Raw genomic sequence first — 26,506 nt, forward strand, 5'->3', positions numbered from 1 at the left:
TTTTCCATTACTGTCTGCATAGAAAAGGTGTCTTCAAGCATATAGAATCTCACAATCACAGACTGATTGGGGTAGAAGGAACCTTAAAACCCATCTCCTTCCACCTCCCTTCCATGGGCAGTGACATCTTCCCCTGGGCCAGCTTGCTCCAAGCCCTGTCCAACCCTCAACACTTCCAGGGATGGGGCAGCCACAGCTTCTCTGGGTAACCTGAGAAGTGCTGGTGCCTCACCACCTTCACAGGGAAGAATTTCTTCCTAATATCTAATCTAAACTTGCTCTTTTGAAGTTTAAATCCATTGCCATTTGTCCTCTTTCCATGATCCCTGCTCCCACTGCCTGTCCAATTCCTTCTTGCCCTTCCAGATGACCAGCAGGTCTCCACTCAGCCATGCCAGTCTCTTGTCTTCCTTTCCTGATTTCTTACTCATGTGGATTGAGAGTTCTTGCACTCTGTTGAAAGAGTCCTTAAAGACCTGCTCACTCTTTTCTGCCCCCTTGTCCCTAGGGGCAGTTTCATTAACCAACTCCTTGAATAGTTTGTAGTTTGCTTTCCTAAAATTTTGGGTCTAGTCCTAACTTGAATCTTTGACTGTCCCACATCTCTCAGGGCTGTGAACTCCACTGCAGTCCAGGCTGCCTCCAATCTTGATATTCCTGATGAGTTCAATTGCTCTGGTGATTAACAAATCCCATGATTTTTCCTCTCTGGCAGGACTTCCATACATGGTCCTTGCAAAGCCAAGCCCTGCTCGTCTGTGAGAGTGCTGGAAATGACCACAATGTAAATAAATCCATGTATTATTAATGATTATACAGCATCATCCACGCTGCAGGATCTGCACAACCCTCTGCTCTGTCTGAGGATAAAAGGAGGAGGGGGTGAGGCAGAGCAAAGGGATGGCAGCTCACTCCCGATAGGACACAGGGATCACAGCTCAATCCCGACGGGGCACAGGGATCGCAGCTCCATCCCGATAGGACACAGGGATCACAGCTCCATCCCGACAGGACACAGGGATCGCGGCTCCATCCCGACAGGACACAGGAGGAATCGGCAGTTCTATCCCGACAGGGCACAGGAGGGATCGCAGCTCCATCCCGACAGGACACAGGAGGGATTGCAGCTCCAGGAGGGATCACAGCTCCATCCCGACAGGAAACAGGGATCACAACTCCATCCCGACAGGACACAGGAGGGATCGCAGCTCCAGGAGGGATCGCAGCTCCATCCCGACAGGGCACAGGAGGGATCGGCAGTTCTATCCCGACAGGACACAGGAATCACAGCTCCATCCCGACAGGGCACAGGGATCGCAGCTCCATCCCGACAGGACACAGGAGGAATCGGCAGTTCTATCCCGACAGGGCACAGGAGGGATCGCAGCTCCATCCCGGCAGGACACAGGAGGGATTGCAGCTCCAGGAGGGATCACAACTCCATCCCGACAGGGCACAGGGATCACAGCTCCATCCCGACAGGAAACAGGGATCACAACTCCATCCCGACAGGACACAGGAGGGATCGCGGCTCCATCCCGACAGGGCACAGGAGGGATCGCAGCTCCAGGAGGGATCGCAGCTCCATCCCGACAGGGCACAGGAGGGATCGCAGCTTCAGAAGGGATCGCAGCTCCATCCCGACAGGGCACAGGAGGGATCGCAGCTCCAGGAGGGATCGCAGCTCCATCCCGACAGGGCACAGGAGGGACCGGCAGCTCCATCCCGACAGGACACAGGGATTGCAGCTCCATCCCGACAGGACACAGGAGGGATCGCAGCTCCAGGAGGGATCGCAGCTCCATCCCGACAGGGCACAGGAGGGATCGCAGCTCCAGGAGGGATCGCAGCTCCATCCCGACAGGGCACAGGAGGGATCGCAGCTCCAGGAGGGATCGCAGCTCCATCCCGACAGGGCACAGGAGGGACCGGCAGCTCCATCCCGACAGGACACAGGGATTGCAGCTCCATCCCGACAGGACACAGGAGGGATCGCAGCTCCAGGAGGGATCGCAGCTCCATCCCGACAGGGCACAGGAGGGATCGCAGCTCCAGGAGGGATCGCAGCTCCATCCCGACAGGGCACAGGAGGGACCGGCAGCTCCATCTCGTGTCTGACACTCGCAGTACAGAGCGGGGCTCGCAGCCTCGGAACAGCGCTGGCCACAGAACCTCGCCCCGCGTCCCGGGGGTGGGCTCGGGGGGTGCCCCGACCCACGGCAGCCTCACCCTGAGGCTGCTAAAGGAGGCTGGCACTGGGGACAGAGGTGGCACTGGGGACAGAGTGGCACTGGGGACAGAATTGACATTGGGGACAGAGTGGCACTGGGGACAGAGGTGGCACTGGGGACAGAGTGGCACTGCGGACAGATGTGGCACTGGGGACAGAATTGGCACTGGGGACAGAGTGGCACTGGGGACAGAGGTGGCACTGGGGACAGAGTGGCACTGGGGACAGAATTGGCACTGGGGACAGAGTGGCACTGCGGACAGAGTGGCACTGGGGATAGAATTGGCACTGGGGACAGAGTGGCACTGGAGACAGAGTGGCACTGCAGACAGAGGTGTCACTGGGGACAGAGGTGTCACTGGGGACAGAGTGGCACTGGGGACAGAATTGGCACTGGAGACAGAGTGGCACTGGGGATAGAATTGGCACTGCGGACAGAGGTGGCACTGGGGACAGAGTGGCACTGGGGACAGAGGTGGCACTGGGGACAGAGTGGCACTGGGGACAGAGGTGTCCCTCGGCTCTGCCTGGCGGCTCGGAGCGGCGCGGGGATGGTCCGGCTGCCGTCCCCATCCCCAGGCTCGCAGCAGCCCCGGGGGCTCCCCCGTGTCAGTGCCACCCCCGCGCTGTCCCGTGCCACCCCCTGCCCCGGCCGCACAGCACGTGGCACCGAAAGCACAAGCACAGATTCATTTTTGCAGGCACGGGGCCAAAGCTGGGACTGCTTCTCATTAGGGAAGCAGAACTGGGAGTGAATGGTCCCGTAGCAGGCTGGGATTCCCGAGGGGATGAGGAGAGAACCATCCCTGGCCGGGGATGTCCTGTCCCTGCGGGTCTGAGCACCCAGAGGGGAGAGTCCCCTTGACGCTGGTGTGGGAACAACATCGTGTTCTGACCGATTCTCCCTCCAGACTTTGTGCCAACAGCAGAAAAGGGGAAAAAGGTTCCCGGCCAGCAGATAGTCCTGGCGAGCCAGCGAGGAGCCTGGTGCAAGCGGCAACCAGAAACCGGCTGGAAACCAACCCGAGCGAGCGCGGTGCCACCGAGGAGCGGCTGGGACGGGGATGGAGATGAGAACAGCGCCCTGAGCACTGCAGAACACACAGGACAGAAAACTCCTGCATCCATGCCGGACACACAGCCAGGCTCCCGCCTGCCGGTGCCCTCCCCCGAGCAGAAAACCCCTCTGGCTCTTGCCGGCACAGCCCTGGCGCCGGGATCTCGTTGCTCGCACGGCAGAGCGCCAAGCGCTCCGGCCGGGAGTGCAGGTGTTGGGCTGGCGGCAGCACCTCCCACTGCTCGGGGAGCTGGCGGGGCAGCGCCAAGGCTGCTCCGGTTTCCAGAAACAAGATCTCCAGGGAGGCTGCTGGCCCAAGCACCAACTGGCAGACGTGGCAAGCAGGGCGGTGGGGAGGTGCTGTTCTCTGCACCGCGACCTGGCCGAGGCAGGAACATCGCCCTCCGAGCATCCCTGGGGGACAGGAAGGAATATGGGGGGTTTGGTGGTGCTCCAGCCAGCTGGGACTGGCTCTGTGGCTGCTCCAGGGAAGGGAACAGGCCAGGCATGGCCCAAGGTGCCCATTACATCCCCCTACTGGGATTGGTTTTGTGAGTGCTCCAAGGAAGGGAACAGGCTCAAGGTGCTCACTGCATCTCCTCACAATGGGGTCAGGGACAGAGCCCCGTGTGTCCTGGAAGGGCAGGAGGGGCCTCAGACTGCTGGAGGTGTCTTTGCCCAAATGCTGAGTTCTTGCCATATGCAGGAAACTCCTCCCTGCGCTCACCCACCCTCTCCAGGGCAAACCCAAGGTGGAATTTGAGGGAGGAGCAGGGTAAAACCTGGGATCAGCATTGCTGCCTTGGGTGCTCCCCCTGTACTAACCCACAGGATCCTTCTTGGCATGGCAGAGGGACAGGGTGGCACTGTCCTGAGCCATCTCCCTGCCTCCCAGATGCTGAAACTAAGTCACTGTGAGGTGCAGTGGAGATCTCCTGGATTAACAAAAGCATTACCAGCCTGCCCTGTGCTCCATAAAGGGGTCTGAGCCCAGGGCAGTGCTGAGTGGTGAGACAGCACAGCTGGGGCTGTGGGAGCCTCAGGAATTGCCTCCTAATCCCCTTCCCCTTTCCCTCCTGGCTGTGTCCATGTGACAAACCCCCAGTGCCTTTGGTGCTGCCCTGTGCCCCACGGGGGGCCAGGACTCAGGGAGCTCCTGAGAAGCAGAAGATGCTCCCAGAGCCGAGGCAACCCCGGCATTTTGGGAAGCATGCAAGCATTCTGCATGGATTTACACCGCTGGGATGGCCCTTTGCTGCTCGCCGAGGCTCCGAAACGATCCCGAGCCCCCCTGCTTTGTTATTAAATCAAATCCATCTGGCCTCGACCACAGACGGTTGTTATTCGAGATCCCTCTCCTAGAGGAGCTGGGATTAGCTCCGGGCATGGGGGATTCTCCCTCCCTCCCTCTCTCCCACCGCTCCCAGCCCTCCTGCCTCTCTCTTTTGTGTTTCTCCACTTCTCCAGGAGCAGGGGGAGGGAGGCGCGGCCGCGCTCGGCAGCTTTAGCTCAGCTCGGAGCTGCTGCACGATGTCCCCGCGGTGCCACCGCCCCGGGCGGGTCCCATCCGGACACACCTGCACCCACCCACCCACATCGGGGCAGCCAGAAAACCCCGAACCTTGGCAATGCACGGCTGGCACGGGGGTGACAGTGACGTGAGGCTTTGTCCCAGCCACTTGCCACCCCCATTTCTGACCCCAAACGCTGCCGGGAGCTGCTCTCCCCAGGGACAGGCAGGGCTGATCCCCTCTCCCAGCCCCACAGAAACCACTGGCCCAGCAGAGCAGGGTGAACTGGAGTGATGTGGGATGTGCTACTGTGGAGAAAGAGCTTTCAGCTTTACAGCAAGTGTCTCCAGTGCTGCTGCTTGCCCAGGTGTCACTCCTTGAGGCTGCAGCTTCCAAACCCCTTTCGAGGAGCTGCTGGATGAAGGTTTTGGATGGAACCTTCATCAAGACGATTGATTTCCACTGCTCTGACAGCACAAAAAGCAGTGGGCAAATGAATTGGTGATGCCAATCTGCCAGCAGGAGGCAAAGGCAGGGCACCCTGCCAGTGTGGGGGTGTGTCTGCTCCTGGGGCAGCCCCTGGGGCCACCTGGATCAGCAGGGATAAGGTGACAGCATGTCTGGCTCCAGCCCTGCAGGGACTCCTTGAGGTTGGGCAGATGGAGCTGAGGTCCCCATGGGCTCCCCAGTGCTGGGCCCTGTGTTCTGGCTGCCAGCAATTAGTGCTGCAGCTTGTTTTGGAGTGATGGCTGGGTATGGGCTCTCCTGGAGCAGTGCTGGGCTCAGAACAGATTTCTGGCTGAGCTTGACCTTGGCCTCTTGCATCTCCTCTGCTTCTGTTGCACAGCCTGACATGCATCCACAATCAACGGGGTTGGACCCCAGAAAATGACACCCCCAGCCCCTGCACCCTCCAGAAGGTGTGTGTGAGGCACATCCCTCCTGGGAGGAGTGGCTGTGGCACTGTGGGGACAAATCCAGCCGAGCACAGTATGATGGGTCAGAGGCCAACTTTACACATGGGTTCAGTGTTTAAACCCCTTTAGTGTGTAAATCCACAAAGCAATGTGCTGCAGTTACCTTCCCAGCCTTGGCAAAGCTTTCAGCACACCCCAGAAGAGCCAGCACCCATCTCTGCATTCCCCTCTCACACCTGAACCACAGCCTGCAGACAGCCTGGGAATGGGAAGTGGCACCTGAGCATCCTGGATGGTCCTTTGTCCCTGGAACCAAGGCTCAGAGCTTCCCTGCATGCCAGCAGCAGCCCCCAGCTCACTGCAGACCTCTGGGGTCTGGCATCCTGGACTTCAGCCTGGCTTCCAGGTCCTGGTACTTCTGCAAGTGACTGGAAAACATGAAAGGAGGCAAAGCACTTTCTGAGGGAGTCCTAGAGCCCAGGGAATCAGCAATGTGAGAATTAGCACTCCTGGGTCACACAGAGGTACAAACACCACCACACCTGCTCTGCTCTCTTGGGGCATCTGCAGCATTTAGGCACAAAGTCTGCATCCCACAGGAACTTTTTAATGGCACAAGGGACTCTCCAGTGACAGAGATGGTGCTCTCATCTTTCCTGGAAGGCCCTGCTGGTACCATCCCCTCGGGGGACCAAAGCACAGCCCCTTTCATCAGCAGTGGGCTGCCAGCCCATTGGGGAGGAGATGAGAACATGTCCACTTGACGTGCCTGAAAAGCAGCACACGTCTCCCTGTTGCTATGGAAACACTGCTTTTAAAGCAAATTAATAATAATAATTAACAGGATCTATTAAATAACGGTAATAAAAGCACTGGTAATGACTTGTAATTGGTAAAGCACTCGGAACAAAGCAGGCTCAGCCTGTGACCTGCTCCCAGTGCAGAACTGGAGCTGGGGCAGCATCTCCCACCACGGGGCAGCCCTGGGTGAGGGTGAGTGCCCTCTGCCTTCAGCACCACACAGGCAGGGGCTTAGTGGGATTCAGGGAGGGATCAGACTTTTATCTGGATAATGAGGATGTCTAGACTGATAAGAAGAAGGGGTAAATTGGCTCAGGGCCTGATTCTGCCTTGCCATGTGCTTGGCTCAGCAGCAGGTTGTGGTGCCTGGGAAAAGCTGAGGTGGGTTGAGAGCATCAGGCTAGACAAAGACCTTGCTCCTCCTGGCTTTTAAACCTAGAAATCAGGGCACTTCCAGGACTGTTAACCCCTGGGAGGCACAGGTGAAGAGAACTCTAAGAAACTTTTAATGTGTTTGAATTCAGACTGTAGAAGAGAAAGATCCAGGGAGAGCTTAGAGGTGCTTCCAGTGCCTAAAGGGGGTTCAACAGAGCTGGAGAGGAACTTTGGACAAGAATCTGAAGGGACAGGACAAGGGGGAATGGCTTCCCAGTGCCAGAGGCAGGGTTAGATGGGATATTGGGGGGAAATTCTTCCCTCTGAGAGTGGTGAGACCCTGGCACAGGGTGTCCAGAGAGGCTGTGGCTGCCCCTGGATCCCTGGAGGTGCTCAAATCCAGGTTGGATGGGGCTTGGAGCACCCTGGGATGGTGGAAGATGGTACTGAATGAGATTTAAGTTCCCTTGAACCTTGGTTGCAGCCAAGGGGATGGGGCAGCCACAGCTTCTCTGGATCCCTCTGCTTGTGTCCCATCAACCTCCACCACCAGAAGCAGTGTCCAGAGCAGAGCAGAGCCCAGAGCTATGACAAAACACCCTTTTCAAGCTGTGAGATGCTTCCAAAAAGGATCTGGAACTGCAGAGAGAAAATAAATGCAAAGGCCTGACAGGGTCACCTGCTTGTTTGTGCCCAAAGTCCCTGTGCTGACAAGGCCTTCTCTGCATGGCAGAGCAAGAACTTTCTCTCTCAGAAAGGCTCAGCATTCCCACAGGAGCCTGCCCAGACAGGTGGAGCCAGGAGGTGAACACCTGGGAAAACCTGGCCCTGCTTGAGGTGCCTGCATGAGACTGAACCCTTTGGAAAAGCAGGTCCCCACTGTCTCTGCTGTGCCCCTGGAGAGCTATCAGCCATCCCTGGCCTGGCACAAGCAAGTGCAAAACAGCTCCAAAAGTGCCAAGATGTGTTCCTGAGACTTTTCCCAGCAAGGTCTGGCGTGCAGGATGCAGGAGCAGCAGCAGGATTGCAGCACACCTGCCTGGCTCAGGCTCCATCCCATCCCAAGCACTTCCAGCATGAGACTAAAATTAGCAGCAACAGGAAGAGCTCTGGAGCACGACAGGATGATTAGAGGCTGCCTGGAAAGGAGGCATCACCTGCAACGTGATGACTTTCCCTCATCTCTGTCAGAACGTGCAACAACCATTGTGTGATGAGGGAAAGTGAGGCAGTGAGGCAGGGAAAGGTGTTTCTGCAAAATTGGAGTGTCCAGAGGAGAAAAAACAGGATGTTGGCTCTCTGGATTACAGCCTGGACCTGCTGCATGACTTAATCAAATTGCTTAGAAAGATAAAAAAGGGTTAAGGATCATGTATGACAACACCTGTAATTCATGAACAGCAAGGAAACACCCAGATAGAAGGTAAAAAAATCTCTTTTAAATGTGTTTAACTCTATGTGTTGTGTGAGTAATCAGTGTCACTCCTCTCCATCAGCAAATTCATGCTTCAAAACTCTTTGTTGGCCTTCTATGGCTAAAAATAGCCAACACCACCCACATCCATGTTCCTGAAAGAATGGGATTTCATTGGGCATTGCCCCTCCTATAAACTTGCCCTGTTTTCATTTAAAATAGCTCATAAGTAGAAACTTCAAAAGTGGGTGCACTGAGACTCCCAGTGGGAAGATGTCACTGTGCTGAGGGAGCTCATGTGTATCTCACAGAAATTCCAGAGCCACTCTTGTTGCACCTTGTTTGACATCATGACTCACATTCCTGTCTTGAAACTGGAAATTGTAGAATCATGGGATGATTAGTGTTGGACAGGACCTGGAATTCAAGTTCCATCCCCTTGTTCCAGGTTGTTCCAAACCCCATCCAAGCATCCCTTCTAGGAATGGGGCATCCACAGCTTCTCTGGGCAACTTGTGCTTCACCTCCCTCACAGGGAAAAATTTCCTCCTGATATCTAATGTAAACCTCCCCTCTTTTTGGTTTGAAACCTTTTTATTCAGAATATGGCTCATCCTCCTCTCTCAGCTTGACCCTTACAGACAAAGCTCATTGATCAGGATAACAAGAGACAGGTAAGTCCCTTGGATGAAGCTGCTGAATTTCCCTTCAAGATTTCCTGGACAGAAATATGTGCACATGAGCTGCACAGCTTGACAATCCTGGACATGTTGGATTTGCTGGGCACACATGGAACCATCTGGCCAACACATGGGCCTTGGGATTGACATGTCCAGGAAGAATTTGAGTGATGGAGGAGGCAGCAGGCAAGCAGGGGGGAGCACATGCAGGAAATCAGCCCCACTGGCACCATGCTGGAGGTGGGTGTGATGCTCACAGAGCTGATCTCTGGCATTGCTGGGCTGGTGGGGATTCAGGTAAATGCCAAAACCCCAATGGATAAAATTCAAAAGAGGATGTACACAAGGAAACACATGGTCATTCTGATGTGCTAGAAACTGAAATTAGGAATTGCCTGCTTGCAAAGATGGGATTCTAATGGGAGGAAAATATGTTGCTTGGAAAATGAGCTACATGTATAAGCAGCAGGAATAAGGAGAGAGTGTGACCTTGAAATTTTGTTCCCACACCTAAGATCATTCAGATTCCAGCAGAAGTTTCCTCAGCAACCTTAGTGCAGATTTTATAAAAGAACCCCTGGTGACCAGAAATCCAAACCCTCCACATTTGGAGTGCACCCAAGTCTGCCAAGGGTGCAGCACCCACCATCCCAGCACCAGATTGTCCCTGTAGCTTAGCACCCATCTGCAGCCAATATGCTGAGCTCTTAACAAAATTGAGGGGTTTTAAAGCATGATCCCATGGACCTGAGCTCACCAAAACCAATGGACTTCAAGGAGCTTTGGATCAGGCTTTGCAGTTAATTGACTTATCTCCTAGAACAGCTTAATTAACAAATGTTTGCAAAGCACTTTAGGATCCTTGCAGGGACAGTGAGACTCCTCTTGCTGCCAGCCCATTGACAAAGCAAAAAGGTTTAAGGTCAAGGGGCAGCAGATGAGTTGCATGGGCAGTGGTGGCCACAGGGGATGGAGGGACATCCCTGGAGGATTGGTCACCATGGAATGCAGAGTTCCCCTGAGCTCCTGAAGGGCTCTGGGCTCAGGGAGTGGAGAAGCATTTGGGATACTTCTGTTTCACCTGCAGCTGAGCAGTTTTTGAAATGAGCTGCCCAGGGACAGGGGTATGACATCTCAAAGCACTCCTGGTAATGGTATCCCAGCTTGAGCTTTCTAACTCAGAGCATTCAAAGATTCTGTGCAGTATGAAAATGAAGAAAAGCCTAAAAAAGGTGTCCTGCTTCCAAGCAGGGGTTTGTTTCCTGTCCTCCCCACCATCAGCTCATCACCTCAGTCTATGGGATGTGGGATGCTTGCACAGCATTAAACCTTCCCCAGCAGCTGCCACCTTTCCCCCAGACTTGGATCATGTTGGTGGGGAGAGGGATGCAGCACTGGGAAGTGCCAAATTCATCTTCACATTGATGACACAAATTCATCCAGAAAGTTTCTCTCTGCATTAGCTCTTGATGGTGACTCTAAGCTGCTGGTTTGCCTAAGGACAGGCTGCTGGCACCTCCTCAGTCAATGTCAGCTTTATTCCTGCCTCCTACAGAACTTTCTGTCACCAGCCCTGGTGCCTGGCCACCCCTCCCCAACAGCTCTGGCACCAGCAGCAGCTGCAGTTTGCATTTTCTGCCTTTTCTTTCTGCAGCCTCCTGCCCTGGGAAGGGGCACGTGATGCCTCTGCCTGATCCTGATCCTTCTGCTCAGAGGGCTCAGCCACCATCCCTGGCTTTAATTAATATTTTTCCCCCCCCCTTGACAGTAATTCTGGGATGTGGATTTTAAAAACATTTGGAAATACCCACTTTTTAACCAGAAACACTGTGCTTCTGCCAAAGTTTTGGCAAGGGGTGTTCCCAGAGTGGATGTAGCTGTGCAGAGACTACACCCATGGTGAAATCCTCACTCAGAACCCAGCACTATACCCCCCAAAAATAACCTTTTACCCTCTATCCAGAGAGCTGGGAGTGATCCAGCCCCCAGAAACACGAGTCCCTATGACCTACTCCAGCTCATTGAGCTGGTTCAAGCCACCTGGCAGAGCCAACTTTAACCTGAATTACTCCTGAAATCCAGTTTCCCCCAGAGGCAACCATGGAGGCAAGATCATTCCCAAGCAGCTGCTATCACTGGGAAGAGGATCAAAGCCTTGGTTGTAGCCCAGCTACACCCCCAAAATATTGTATGAACTGAGAGATGCTGCTATCAGGGACCCATCAGGATTAGTCACAGCCCATGTTGCCAATTCCTGTGATTTTTCTACCAGCGTTTCTGGTTGCCTTAAAATTCCCAGCTCTGTGAGTCATGTGAATCTGAGAGAGTATGAATTTTTTGTTTTTTTTAAAGTTTCTAGACCTTGTGGCTGTGCAGAAAAGCAAGGTGATGTAACCAGAGTGAAATCCAACAGCCTCAGGAGAAGGCAAATTAAAAGAAACTCAATTTTCAATTTTTTTTTTGTAGTCACACAAACTTTTTAGGCAGTTTGGTGATTTCTGGGCCTGGCTCGTGCTGCTGGCATGCTCAGAGGTGGAGCTCCATAGTTTTTCCTCTTTTTTCCTTTCACTTTCTGATTTCCAGGGGCACTTTCTTCTCCTGAGACCTCCGTGACAGAACTTAAAATGGAGGTGGAAGCAAAACCATGCCCTTAAAATGACATGCTGCCTCCAGAGCAGTCTCACACATGAGATCCAACTTGGACAAGTGAAAAGTCCTTAATTTAGGGCAGAACACAATAGTTCCCACCAGCACCACGTGTGTTCTGGCACATGGGCACACACAGTCCTTGCCCTGCATGGAGATGTGTGTGCACACAAACACCTCATACACAAATTTGTGTGATTTATGGATATATTTCCATGTACATAATCCCATGTGTTTGCACCTGTAACACACATACACAAGGGTTTCACCTGGTTGTAAGCATGGAGTGAGGCACAGCCAGCAGGTGTGTGCAAGGAAAACTGCAGAGAGTGTGTGTGTGTGTGATCCATGTGCATTAAATGCTCATTTTTGGCCATTTAATGGGGCACACCCAGCTGAGTGCCTGTGTTAAAACTTGCCATCTGATGTGTATGTGCCCTGTAGAGCCACCATCCATCACATCCCAGTACAAACAGAAGAAGGAATATCCCAAACTGCCACAAAGGAAAACATCCCAAACTGCCCCTCTCAGGAGTCCCATCACCACACAAAGGTGAAAAAAGAAATAAAGCCTGAATCAGGACACTGTTCTACAGCCACGACCACGAAACATAGCATTGGGTTTACTTTTCCCCCTCTTTTTTTTGTGCAAAACCACCACAAGCTCCAACCCACAGCTGCTCCACTCCAGGTCCTGCCAGCAGCAGCAGCACCTCCCTGAGTTTGTACTACACACCAGGAAACCTGGACGCCAAAACCAAACTAGAAGCACAAATTTCCCTTCCCAGAAAGTGGCTGGGCAAACTCAGAGGGAAAGCTCCAGCAGCACCTTACCGGCTGAGTCAGTGGATGAGCCATCTCCTTGTGCTGGGTGCCCCATCTGCCGAGTTTAGCTGCAGCTGAGATCTTCTGCTGGTAGACCCAGAAAGGGGAGGGGTAGAGGGGGGAGAAAGGAAAAGAAAAACCTTCCTGTAAGGATCCCAGAACAGGATGCAGCGGGGGGCAGAGGTCCAGCCCCGGGGACAAGGCAGCAGTGCCACCCCCCAGCGCAGCCATTGCCTCTGCCCGAGCCGCAGCGCGATGTGGCTCGGCGGGAGCCTCGCATCCCTCTGCATTGTCCCTCTCCAGCGTGAGCTCCGGCAATCTCATGGCATGGGAGACATCTGGTTCGATTCAAAGGGAAGAAAGGGGCGAGGGGAGAGCGGCGCGCTCACAGGCTCACCGCCCAGCCCGGCTGCCTGGGAGCTGGGGAGCGATTGTCAATGCTTCCCTCCACGCTGAATCCTCCTCATTTCAATGAGAAAGGCCAGCCCAGGGAGCAGGGCTGTCCCACGGCCCCCCCCTCCAGCATTCCCAGTCTGCAGGAGGGGGTTTTGCTGGAGCACGGAGCCAAGGATGGGGAGCTGAGCCCCGGCAGCCTCACCAAGCCTCGCTGGCCTTGAGGGGCTGGGGGGCTCCCCATTCTCGTTCTCAATAATTCCCAGGCCTGGTGGACATGCAGTATTGCCCCTCAAATGCTTGTGGTTGTGTCCATATCGTGAGACTGAAGTTCTCGTGTTTGTGGGGATCCCTTTTGGAAGGCCAAGTCCTCCTTTCAAGGACAAGCAGTGAGCTCCTTGTCCATGGGAGGGGGTTCCTGCCCCATTGTCCCACCATTCACCCCGCTGACCCCGGTGCCCTGCTGGCCTGCAGCCACCCAGAGGTGTCCCTGCTGAGCCACCACTCCTCCCAGGGATCCCTGTGAGTCTCTGGATGGATCCCAGCCCTGGACACCTCTGCAGCACCCCTCGTGAGTGGGCAGCAACAGGTCCCCACGCAAACCCTCCTTCACCCATGACCCCTCAACAGCGGGGGACACACGGTGGGTTCCCACCTAGACCCCTTCCACTCGTGACCCCTCCATGCTGGGTGCACCCCTTCTTTCCTGGGATGCACAGAGTCACTCATGGAGCCCAGAGTGGGTCCCCACGCAGGTCCCTCCACAAGTGACCCAGGAAATCCCACTGCAGCCCGCTCCACCCATTGCACAGCAGATCCCACCACAGTCCCTTCCACCCGTGACACGGCCGACTGCCGTGTCACAGTGGCTTTTGCCACTGTCCCCTCCAGCCGTTTATTGGGTCCCCTCGCACCCCCGCAGCCCGTGTCACAGCGTGTACCCCATCCCCACCCCCATGTCATGGCATGTCCGTGACAGGGTGGATCCTCCTGCATCCCCCTCCACTGGTGGCACCGCGTGGTCCCCCCGCATCCCTCACACCCGCGGCACAGCGCACGCCCCTGGAGCCCCTCCATCCACCCCACAACGTGACCCCCGCTCCGTGTCCCGCACATCACTCCACCCCTATCACCGCGCCTGCCCCTCTCCACTCGTGTCACGGCGGGTCCCCGTGTCACATCCCACACCCACCCGTGGCACCGCGTGCCTCCGCACATCCCCCTTTTGCCCGTGTCCCCGCGGGTCCCCTGCCCCCCGTACCGCCCGTGCCCGCCGCCCCCGGGCCCCGCCGCCCCGCCGCTCGCCGCCCCGCCGCCCGGTGCCGCGGGCGGGGGTGTGCCGCGGCCGGACTACATCCCCCAGCAGCCCGCGGGCCGGGCCGCTCCCGCAGCGCCCAGCCGCCTTCAAACAAAAGAGTTTCCCCCCGCGGGGCCGCGCTCCGCTCCGCGCCCCCCGCACCCCCCGCACCCCCCGGCGGCGGCGGCCGGGGGCGGGGGCGTCGGCGGGGGGACCGCGGTGGAGGCGGCGGGCGCGGGGCTCGGGTTACACGGGAAAGGGGCTTGGCCAGGCGGGGGGCGGGGGGCGGAGGGTCCTTTTCTCTCTCTCGTTCTCTCCCTCTGCCTTTTTTTTTCCCTTCTCCCTCCCGAGCTCTTTGTGTCCCCCCCCTCCCCTCCTCTCGCCCCCCCCCCCCCCCCCCCCCCAGCCCCCAGCCCCCTCCCAAGCCTTTGTTAGCCATGCCTAGCCTGGTAGTCCCAGGGATAATGGAAAGGAACGGGGGTTTCGGCGATTTAGGCTGTTTCGGTGGGAGCGGCAAAGACAGAGCGCTGCTTGAGGATGACCGGGCGCTGCAGCTCGCCCTGGACCAGCTCTGCCTGCTGGGGCTAGGCGAGCCTTCCTCCTCCTCCTCCTCCTCGGCCGTGGTGCTGGTGGAGGACAGCAACAACAACAACAATAACCCGCCGCCGCCGCCGCCGCAGCAGCCCCCGCCGCCGCCGCCGCCGCCGCAGCAGCCGCCGCCGCCGCCGCCGCCGCCGCCCCCGGCGGCCCCGAAGGGCTCGGCGGCGCCCAGCGCCGGGGCGGCGGAGCCCAAGTTGTGCGCGCTCTACAAGGAGGCCGAGCTGCGGCTCAAGAGCAGCTCCAACACCACCGAGTGCGTCCCGGTGCCCAGCTCCGAGCACGTGGCCGAGATCGTGGGACGGCAAGGTGAGCGCCGGGCCCCCGGTACCCCCGAGCCCCCCGGAGTCGCCGCTCGCCGGCCCCGGGACACTCCCCCCCGCTGCGGCCGGGGGGCCCCGCCGCTCCCTCCCGCCCATTGTTCGGGACCGGGGCCGGGGCCGCTCGGCCCCGCCGGGGACAAAGCGCCCGGGCTGTGGGCGGGTGGCTGCGCTGCCGGCACGGGGGGTTTTTGGGCAGGGTGGGATGGGGGGGTCTGTGGCGATGCTGCGGGGGCTTGTCCGGCTGCCGGTACCGGAACCCCGCGCTCCGCTCCCCGCTTCTGCCAAAGAGCCGATCTCGACCGCGCTCTCCTTAAGAAAAAAAAAAAAAAAAACTGGGAATAAGGCGGGGGAAGGGCGGGGGGTGCAGGCTGAGCCCGGCCCCGCGGCTCGGAGTCCCCCTTTGTTGGCCGGGCGGAGGGGGTGTGGTGGTGCCGGGCTCGCTGCGAGCGGAGGGAGCCGCGCTGCTGCCGCCGCCCCCGGCAGCGCGGGGACCCCGGGGCAGGAGCCGCCGTCCCGCGTGGGCCCCCCGCAGCCGCTGCCCGCGCACCGCCACAGTGATGCTTTTGTTCTCCTCGCGGCTCCGTTCGGAGCGAGGTGGAATGGAGGAGGGCTTAAAAAAAAAAATCATATATATATATATATATATATATTTATATATATACCCATACCACACCCACTCTTAAGTCACCCCTCGCCCACCCCCACCACTCCCGGGTGTGTGGTGCGGGGCCCCGTGCCGCCCGTGGGCACTGCAGGAGCCGGGGCACGGCGCTGCCGAGAGAAGTTTTGAGTCGCTACAGAGAAAAAAAAAATAATAATAGTGCGGCTAAGTGTTGGGCTTTTTTTTTTTTTTTTTTTTTTCTTTCTTTCTTTCTTTCTTTCTTTCTCTGAACAAGTAACTTGACGCTCTGGAAGTGCGGTGGGCAGAGCCTGCGGCTCCACGGGCAGATGCTCCCCTGTGGGTTGGGATGGAAGGAGCCTTAGCAGGGGGTTTGTGGTGGGACCCGGGGGGTGATGACCCCAATGCCCCGAGAAGGATCGAGGTGGGCGAGGGGAAACCACGGGGAGAGGGACACAAATGGCTCCTTGCTGGGCATCCCTGACGCTAGGGCGTGCGGCTGGAACAATGGGGCCTGCGGAGGCTCTGCCCGCTCCCACCCGTGAGCGAGGGTCCGGTTCCTGCGCCGGGATGGAGGGTGGGCAGGACTCCGGGGGTGCTGACCTCCCCAAAACTTGGGGCGCCTGCAGCCGGGGGAGCAGCTCTTGCTCTGGCATCCACACTGGGATGGGGGCCCCTCACTGGGGCACGAGGTCTGGCCCGGGAGATCCCGATCCTAATCCTGATCCTAATCCCGATCCTGATCCTCACTGTGCTGCCTCTACCCAGCCGGGAGTGGAGCGCGGGCAGACAACGGTGGGCTCAGCACCAACTCTGCACGGGTGGGTGTGAGGCCGTAGAGAATCAGGCCCCCTTTGTTTAATAAAGTTGGGGAAAAGGATTCGGCAGGCGGAACGGAGGGGAAATGTGCCAGGGCTGCTTCCTTGCAGGGTCTCGCTGCCGCCCCAGGCTCTTTGGAAGGGGGTGTGTTCCGATGTGCTCAGAAGGCAGCACGTGCCTCTTGTGTCCAGAGCGATGGAGAGGAACGTGGAGACCTGGATTTTTTTCCACCATTTTTTTTTTTTGTGTGTGTGAGGGTTTTCCCACATCTGGGAAACTGAAATGTCACCGTGCTGGGGCTCTGGGGGTGTGGCTGTGACTGTGCTCGTGTGGCTGGTGGGGCATTGATGGTGCAGCCTGTGTCCCTTTGAGGAGATGGGTGGGATGGATCCTGTGCTGAGGATTCCTTCAGCACTGTCCCTCTTCACTCCAGCAGAGATCATGGCCCACACTTGTTTCTGAAGGCATGTGGGAATGTCTCCACTGTCTCCTGTGCCTTGTTTTGTATAGAAGGACAGATTAGGAGAGTCTGGATCTGGGTGTGGGGTTCCCAAGGGGATTGAATCCTGAACTCTCATGGATGCAGGAATCCCAGAAACTGCAGATTGTCACCCCTTGGTAGTACTGCTCCTGTGGCAGATGGTTTTTCAGTAAAACAATTGTTTTATGGGTACCTGTGAACAGGGTGATGAACACCTTGAAAAAGGGAGGGGGAAAGAAGTAATAATGAAATAAAAAATATTTCACAGCTTTGCTTGGTAACAGGGTTTAGCTTTTTCTTCAACTTACTAAACACATCATCCCTTCAGATTATTTTATAGTAATATCAACCATCTATGAAGTGTTCTTCACAGGCAGGCCTGGATCTGGGCACAGGGGCCATGGTGCAGCACTTGGCCTTGGGAATTCCACCTGCCATCAGGCACCCCTCCCTTTGCCAAGGGAGTGAAAAGGCACTTAAGTGTAAATAAGGCTCAAGCCCGATGTATTTTTATTGGAGTGTCTGTAAGGGTGGTTTGTGAAGAGGTGTAATTGTGGCAGAGGGGGTGGCTCCACTCCAAGCAAGAGATGCTGCAGGAACTCAACCTGAGCTTGGCAGCTCCTGCTTTCCCCAGGAGCTGTGAACGTGCCCTCACAGAGCCAATCTCCTGCTGGAAACCTTGCTCTGGTTTGAGCTGGGGCTGCTTTGTGTGCTGAATTTGAGCAGTGTGTGTCCAGCAGTGCAGCCACAGGCTGGGATGGGGCACTGGATGGGATGAGAGAAAGGGGGATTGGTGGGAATGGCCAGACTGGCTCCTGTCCACCTGGTGCCCCAGGGTCCATGGCAAAGAGCTGGGTGGCTGGTGGGATGTGCCAAGGGCTGCTTTGCAAACTGGAAAAGGAAGAATGAGGGGATGAAGTCACAAGAATCCCTTTGACTCGTGTCTGTGACATGGTTGGAAGTGACATCCCTTCCCTGGCTGGAGATGGAGCATGACCTCCATGCCTGCCCTCCTGCAGCTGTGAGGATGAGGAGCAGGGGTGAGTCTCTGCCTGAGTCAGGGCTCCTGCAGGTCATCCTCCTTCCCCTGGCCTGTGTGTGAACTCCAGCTGTGCTGAGATGAGTGACCAAACCTGCTTTGTGCTGTGGCACGGGCAGTGCTCCCTGGGTCTGCAGCCAGCCCAGGCCTGTGTGGCACATCAGGGTGCTTGGTGGCTCTTGCATTTCTCCTGCCAGCTCACATTGTGGGTGTCCTGCCTGCAACAGCCCATCATGACTGTGCTGGCTCTCACATGCCAATGAAATTGTAAAGACAAAGCACTGGAGGTGTTTGCAGTGGATCTCTGAGGAGATGGTGGGACACCAAGGGATGTGAGTTGAGATGGGAGGAATGGAGAGTGTCTGAAGGGCATCGTGTTTTGGTTGTGCAGACTGTGAAATTGGAAAGGGACAGAAATCCTCAGTCACTGGTGTCTGGGTTCTTCCCTAGAAGTGATCTGAGGTGGGTGTGGATCAGACAGATTGAGATTCATATCCAACTTTTCTGCCTGCTCCCATGGACAAACTGGGCTGCTGTTGGTGGAGCCAGGGAAGAGCCCACAGGGCACATTTAGGGCCAGATGTTGTGGTTAGAGAGACACAGTGCTGGTTCTTTGTGTGTGCAGGTGTTGGGAGAAGGTGTGGGGTTGGTTTGGCTTCATTCTGCAACCACTCCCAGGTGAGACTTTTCCTGTAAGGATTTTTTGGACTCTCTGAGGATTTTTGGTCCTTCTGAGGGTTCTTGGTCTCATCACAGTAGTAGCATCCATTGTCACCTGTACTCACAGACACCCTTTGATGCAGCATCTCCCAGCCTGCTCCAACCAGCCTGTTGTCACCAGGAATGAGATTATGTGAGAGTGTATCTTAACATAAATTGCTCTTTCTTGGCAAGGTGAAGTCAAATAACAAGAGGCTCCGCTAAACCCAGGTGATTGGGCTCTTTGTGTAGCTCCAAACATGCTCCAATGCTTTCAGCATTTAAAAATAGTCCAAGGAAGCCTTTTCCATTGAGGAAGTCTGATGATGGCAGCTCCCCCACCCACCCTGTGGAGGTGGATGTATGTACAGCATCCGAGAAGCAGCGAGGGGGGCAGATCTTCTTGTCTCCTCGCTTCACCGAAATCTTGGAGCAAAAGCCACCGGGTCTGGTGGGGATCTGAAGAAAACCTCCGTCCGCTGCTCCGGCAGCTCGGGATGGGCCTTAAAGGGAGAGAGATATTGCAGTCAGTGTCGGGTTGTTACAAAGTGCTAATGAGAATCGGTCTGAATTTTCACAAGGGAAAAGTGCGGAACGGGATCGACTTTGTGCTGTTTGAACTGGAGGTGGGAGGAGAAAACGGGTCTGTGAGAGAGACAAAGGGAATTTTCTCGGGAGACACGCACGCTGCCCGCGCATGGGATCGGGCTGGGTGCCGCGCTGACCGAGTGAACCGCAGCGCAGCCGCCCGGAATGTAGGGCAGTGGGAAAGCGTGTGCTGCCATTGGGTGGGGGCCCCCGCCTTTGTCTGGCAGCCCCCTCCTCCCTCTCTCCTCCCTGCCCGCGTCCCCGCCGCTCGCCGTGCCCCGCATCTCCCCGCACCGCCGGGCTCTGCACCGCCCTGCCCCGCATCCCCCTTGCTCACCGTGCCCCGTATCCCCCTTGCTCACCGTGCCCCGCATCCCCCCTGCTCACCGTGCCCCGTATCCCCCTTGCTCACCGTGCCCCGTATCCCCCTTGCTCACCGTGCCCCGTATCCCCCTTGCTCACCGTGCCCCGTATCCCCCTTGCTCACCGTGCCCCGCATCCCCCCTGCTCACCGTGCCCCCGCATCCCCCCTGCTCACCGTGCCCCGCATCCCCCCTGCTCACCGTGCCCCGCATCCCCCCTGCTCACCGTGCCCCGCATCCCCCCTGCTCACCGTGCCCCGCATCCCCCCGCACCGCCCGGCTCTGCACCGCCCTGCCCCGCATCCTCCCTGCTCACCGTGCCCCGCATCCCCCCTGCTCACCGTGCCCCGCATCCCCCTGCTCACCGTGCCCCGCATCTCCCCGCACCGCCCGGCTCTGCACCGCCCTGCCCCGCATCCCCCCTGCTCACCGTGCCCCGCATCCCCCTCTCACTGAGCCCCGCATTCCCCGCACCGCCCGGCTCCGCACCACCCTGCTCACCATGCCCTGCATCCCCTTCACCATGCCCCGCATCTCCCGCATGGCCCAGCCCCACATCCCCCCGCACGGCCCAGCCCCGCATCCCCCCCGCACCGCCCTGCCCCGCATCCCCCGTTCACTGTGCCCTGCTTCTCCCCTGCTCACCGTGCCCCGCATCCCCATCCTCACCGTGCCCCGTTTTCCCCGCACGGCCCAGCCCCGCATCCCCCGCACCGCCCGTGCCCGTTTTCCCCGGGGATCGCCCGGGGCGCCGCGGGCACACCCACCCCAAGCCAGCACGGCCGGGGGCAGCCACTTCCCAACTTTCTTCCACCGCATAAGGCACTGATTGTGACTCTGATGCTGTTGGGTGTTTTTTCTCCTTTTTCTTTGTTTTGTTTTTGTTTGGGTTTTTTTTTTTTTTTTTTTTTTTTTTCATAAACAACTTTCATCACAATGTGAAAAAGCGTAAAATCGCCGCACTGGAACGAGGCAGTCACTGATTTTCCTGGCATGGTGTGTTGGGTGGTGTTTTTTCCCCTTTCTTGTAAACACAACTTGCATCATCAGGACAATAAACCCTCGGTGCAAAGAAATTTGGTTGGTTGGTTGTGGTCCTTTTGTGTGCATTTGCGTTTTTTTGACACCACTTCCATCAGGTTTTTCAATGCAGCAAAACCTTACCCCACAGGCCGTCAGGAGGGTTTACTTGTGAGGTTCTTTGTGTGCTTGTCTTTTAACAAGGCTTTCATGTTAACGGGGAAAAGAATGCCCCACCTTACCCGAGGTAGCTGAGGGTTGTTGATTTTATGATCCTCTTCAATTTTATGACTACAACAGATAAAAAAGACCAAGTTCTGATTTGCCCTTAGACCTTTTTGCACCCCACTAGCGCTGCCAGAACAAACTGTGTGGGGTATTCACAGGTGTAATTTGTATCCTTGCAGTGTAGGTGCCTTGAAGAGGGCTAAAAAGCTTTTGTCTGTAGAGATTACTTTGTATCTGATGAAAACAAGAAATATCAGAACCTGGAGTGATTAGTGGGGTGTGTTTTCCAAAATGAAACAAAAAGATGCACCCCGGGGGTTGGCTCCGGAGCTGTTGGCTGTGGCTGGTGCATCTCTGGTGTTCCCAGGGTTGGGATCGTGCTCCTGGTGCCAAATGGGAATCTCTGGACTGCATCAGCAGCTCTCACTGTGAATTTACAAAGTGAAATTATTTGAGGGATGGCTGCGTGTGCCATTGCACTGTCCTGGTGGCATTGTCACCGTGCTGGCACATCCATCCCATGCCCTGATCTGTCCTCTGCCTGCTGCTGGGAGTTTTGGTGTAAACCCCATGAGAACACCTCACTTTGGGGCTGCTCAGAACATTTGGGGTGGGCTCATGGCAAGGAAACACCATCTAGATCTGATGCATGCAGCACCTCGTGAGCAGCTGCCTTTGCTGGAGAGGTGAACCAAGCTGCTGGAGCCTTCTCTGCTGATTTTGATGGATTTGTTGCCCTGATGCAGGGATAAGCAGAGAGCAGAGGGTGGCTGTGCATCCAGATCTCCCCCTGACCCCCTCCACCCATCTTGGCAATGTCTAGACTCAATTTATTATATGTTTTCAGCCAGAGATGGCTGCTCTGTGGATTAATTCCAGTTAGCTGACTGGTCTGGGCACCAGAGGCTCTCCACTCCTCCAGGGTTTGGTCCTGTGTGGGAATGTTTGTGATGTACTCAGGTAATTTGCAAACACGTTTACTTTGAGTCAATTGGTAATCAGTGAAATTAAAGAGAAAAAAGGGTAAGGGGAGTAACTGAGCTTACAGCCTCCTTCATTAAATGCTTTGGGATCTGCATTATTGACAAAAACCTGGATAATAGAAGGTAGGCTGTGGGAACACAATGAGAAAGGGCTTAATTCTCTGTTTAATATAAAAATCTAAGTGGCAGGGGTCTGCCAGGGATCGACACACTGATGTCTGTGAGCTGCCATAACGAGGAGAACATACACCAGGTTATGTGTTAGTGTGGCTTTCATGGGTCCTTTTCTTCCCTTAGCTTCATTTTGTCACCACCTGCTAGGCAATTCCCTCCCTTCCACCTCCCTCCCCTTTGAATAATCCCCCGAGTAAAATGCTTTGTTAGGTGGTGTTTTCAAATTTCCGTTTTCAAAGTATCCAAAAAAACACCCCGTGCAGGGCAAATTTTGTTTGGAATAAACAGATGGGGGGTGTGCTGGGATGTCCCAGGTCACATCCTGATGCAGCTGTGCCCCAGCAGAAGCAGGGTGATCTCAAAGGAGGCTCAGACCCTTTTTAATGTGCAAAGCACAGTCGGGTGGGGCTGAGATGAGCCCGGAGCCTTGGCACTGAGTGAGTAAATCACGTTTGAGCCCAGCCTGGTTGTAGCTGATGTAAACCAGTGCAGCACCCCTGGAAGTTGGGGAGTTCTGTGGGTTTGGGCTGCTGATGGTTTGGCCATTGTCCCTGCCAGTTTAGAGCTGCTGGAGGTCAGGGCTGCTGATCCCACTGGGCTGGAGTTGGTCTAATTTCCTAGGAGGTGATTTTCTGCTGTTTTTAAGCACAGGATCCCCATCTGTCTGTCTCCACAAAGCTGCCTTTCCCGTCTGCAGGCCTGCACAGGGACCCTCCCTCCTCCCCCTCCCCACACCACCGACTGCACCACGCGTCCTTTTGTCCCTTCCCGATCCTCCTTCCCCTCCCTCTCCCTGCTCTCTCCTTGCCCATCTTCCTTTTGCCCTTTTGGGCTGTCCTGGCTTTGCCTCCTTCTCCTCCTGCCTTGGAGGGGGGGGATCAGGGTGTGCCTTTCCCTCAATTTCCATCACCTTTGCTCCATCTTTGCTTTCATTTGCCCTCATTCACGTGTATTCATTGCCTCTGCTCCCTTCCATCTGTCCCCAGCACGGAGCCCTGTCCTTTGTCACAGCTCTGCCTGCCTGACCCTCCCTGTGGGCTCTGTGATTGTTTCCTGTCCTGCCGGGCTCAGATCCCTCTCCCCCACATTGTCATTGTCCCCCAGCTCAATCCCTGCCCGAGGTCATTTCTGCCCAGGAGATGAGCCTTGGGTGACTGCGGGATCTGATGGTGCTGCTGTAGCCCGGGGTGATGCACGGGGAGGCATTTCCAGCTCTCTGCTTGCTGGGAACACCCCTGATTTTCCATCTGATATCCCTGGGGAAATGGTGGCATCTCAGATAATCTTCCCTAAGATGGAATCTCCCTCTTTGGAGTGAGCAGCACAGGAGTGGGGCAGGGACAGCCCACCCTGCCCAAGGGTGACAGAAGGTTTAAGTGACATCTCACAGTTTTGTCCAGCTCTCCTTGGGATGAACCTTTATCATGGGTTTTGCCTGTGTGGGTTTATCCTACAGCTGAGTTGTGCCTGGCTCCATGAGGTCCTGTCCTTTGAGTTTCCTGGGAAATAATAGCCACCACTGGGCTGTTTGGAAACTTTACTGCACAGAGCATCACAAATGGACCTCATGGTGCAAACTCTGGGGAGTAACCCTTGAGCTGGATTTAGCAGGGGGTAGGTTTGGTTTGGATTTGGGGATTTCCCCAGATTTTTCTTTGTGCCAGATCTGGCATTTCCATTCTCCAGGAACGTGGAATTGCTGTTTCAGAGATGGGTTTAAAGACCCTCTGAGGGGCAGTGGGTTCAGGGCTGTGCCCAGTGCCTGGGGATGGGATGGGATGGGATGGGATGGGATGGGATGGGATGGGATGGGCTGAGCTGAGCTGAGCAGAGTTTAGCTAAGCTGAGCCTGCTCCACCCCAGGCTGGGCTGGATGCAGCAGCACCTGTGAGCCCAGGGAGTGGTTCCTGTCAGCTCCAGTGACACCAGGCTGTTCCCATCAGGTGCAGCTTCAGTTCTTGCCAGTGATACTGGGATCATTCCCGTGACCACCCCAGTGACACCAGGCTGTGTCTCACAGGAGGAGCTGTGGATGAGTGGCAGCCCTGAGCTCCCAGCCTGAGAGATGCTGTTGTTTATTAGGGTCTGTATAAATAATAATGTTCCAGCCCAGGAGCTGAGGAATCTGCATTTTGTGGTTGCAGAGGCATCGTTTGCAGGTCCTTGTGTGTGTGATGTCAGTGGAGTGTGTGGAGGAAAACCTGCTGGTTCCAGTAGTCAGAGAAATGCAGGAGATGGTGTTTTCTGGGGAGAGAAGGTGGGGTAGGAGGTGCTGGGGGATCTCACAGTGGTCCCAGTGCTGTGTCCTCATCCTTGTGTCAGACACCCAAATCCTCAGGAAACAGCAGCAAGGTTCTCACCTTACTTCATCTACACTGGAGAATCACAGGTTTTAACTTTTCTTTGAGCTCTGAGCTCAGAGCAGAGGAACCCCCATCCTGCACAGGAGTTTGGTGCCAGGCTTCAGGAATGCCTGGGGGAGGCTTTTCACGAGAGGGGTCTGAGGGGCAGGACAGCAGCAAGGAGGGGTCCAGGAATATTTACAGAACTGTGCCACATCTGTAAAAAAGACTTAAGTTGCTTGATGGTTTCCTGGTGTCTTCTGGGAACTTGGAGCCAAACAGCTGGATGAAAAACCTCCAAAAGGTCTTTTGGAAGCCAAAACACACTGGGAAGTGTTTTGCCCTTTTTGGGAAAGCAGAAGGCTGCTTTCTGAGCTGGGGAATGGGCTTGGTGGGTTCCAGGAGTTGGGGAATGGGCTCAGTGGGCTCTGGGACATGGATACTGGGATACCAAAGCACCACTTGGCCAGTGATCTCAGGAGAGGGTCTGAGCACATGGAGCAGGAGTCTTTGCACAGCCTGCTCACTGCCCTGCCCCATTTCTTGCTGTTTCAGCCCCAAAGCAAATCCTGGCCTCCTGCTACCCCTGGCCATCTAGCTCTGCTGGCATTTGCAGTCCTGTCACATCTGCAGTGGGGAGGCTCAAACTGCCTGAAGTTCACCACAGTAACCTCCTCAGGGGTACCAAAATCCTCTGTCTCTCTGAGTCGTGGTATCTACAGGCAGGCAACTCCCCTTGGGATCTGGCACAGGGTGGCCAAAGGGTTTTCCACATTGGCCATGCAGGCTGTGGATCCCACTGTTTCCCTGTGCATCACCCTGTCCCCAGAGCCCAAGGATGGCCATGGTGGTGTTGGGGTGTGCGGGAGGGAGATCTTTGGGATGACTGCGATCCCTATTTTTGGGGGGTTGAGGAGCTCAGCCTCACTAACCTCATTGCCTTTTCTCTCTCCCCCCTTTAAAGGCTGCAAGATCAAAGCCCTACGAGCCAAAACCAACACGTACATCAAGACGCCGGTGCGGGGCGAGGAGCCGGTGTTCATGGTGACGGGGCGGCGGGAGGACGTGGCCATGGCGCGGCGCGAGATCATCTCGGCGGCCGAGCACTTCTCCATGATCAGAGCCTCGCGCAACAAGGCGGGCAGCACGTTCGGCAGCGCGCCCACGCTGCCGGGCCAGGTCACCATCCGCGTGCGGGTACCCTACCGCGTGGTGGGCTTGGTGGTGGGGCCCAAAGGAGCCACCATCAAGAGGATCCAGCAGCAGACCAACACCTACATCATCACCCCCAGCCGAGACCGAGACCCCGTCTTCGAGATCACCGGCGCGCCCGGCAATGTGGAGCGCGCCCGGGAGGAGATCGAGACGCACATCGCGGTGAGGACGGGCAAGATCCTGGAGTACAACAACGAGAACGATTTCCTGTCCAGCAGCCCCGACTCCGGCATGGAGAACCGCTACTCCGAGGCCTGGCGGGTGCACACGCCGGCGCCGGGCTGCAAGCCGCTCTCCACCTTCCGCCAGAACAGCCTGGGCTGCATCGGCGACTGCGCCGTCGACCCCGTCTACGAGACGCCGCGGCTCAACGACCAAAACGACTTCAATTACGGTTACCTCTTCCCCAACTACGGCGTCAACAAGCAGGATCTGTACTACGGCGTGCCGGAGTCGGGAGCCCCGATGTGGGCCGGGCAGGAAAACACCAACCCGGTGTCGGTGCTTTTCTCCAAGCAGCAGCGCTCCGGCAGCACCGGCGCCATCCACCCCAACTCGCACCGCTCGCCCTCCTCCTCCTCCTCCATGGCCGAGCCCGGGCTGTCGGCGCTGCCGCGGCGGCCACAGGGGGAGGCTCTGCAGGGTTTCTCCAAGCTGGGGACGCCGGGCGCCGGCCGGACGTCGGTGGGCAGCAGCCGTGAGTGCATGGTGTGTTTCGAGAGCGAGGTGACGGCAGCGCTGGTGCCCTGCGGCCACAACCTGTTCTGCATGGAGTGCGCCGTCAGGATCTGCGAGAGGACTGATCCCGAGTGCCCCGTCTGCCACGCCGCAGCCACTCAGGCCATTAGAATATTTTCCTAAAGACACACAG

At 56.6% G+C, this 26,506-nt stretch overlaps 1 protein-coding gene across 1 annotated transcript; it reads left to right on the forward strand.

The window, feature by feature from the left end:
- Window positions 1-14,555: 14,555 nt before the first annotated feature.
- Window positions 14,556-26,506, forward strand: MEX3A (mex-3 RNA binding family member A). The gene is made up of 2 exons (XM_079329406.1): window positions 14,556-15,052; window positions 25,385-26,506. The coding sequence occupies exons 1-2, from the start codon at window positions 14,584-14,586 to the stop codon at window positions 26,494-26,496; spliced, it is 1,581 nt and encodes a 526-aa protein (XP_079185532.1). The 5' UTR covers window positions 14,556-14,583; the 3' UTR covers window positions 26,497-26,506.

The sequence above is a fragment of the Erithacus rubecula genome, assembly GCF_903797595.1.
Source record: "Erithacus rubecula genome assembly, chromosome: 33".
NCBI classification, from domain to species: Eukaryota; Metazoa; Chordata; class Aves; order Passeriformes; family Muscicapidae; genus Erithacus; species Erithacus rubecula.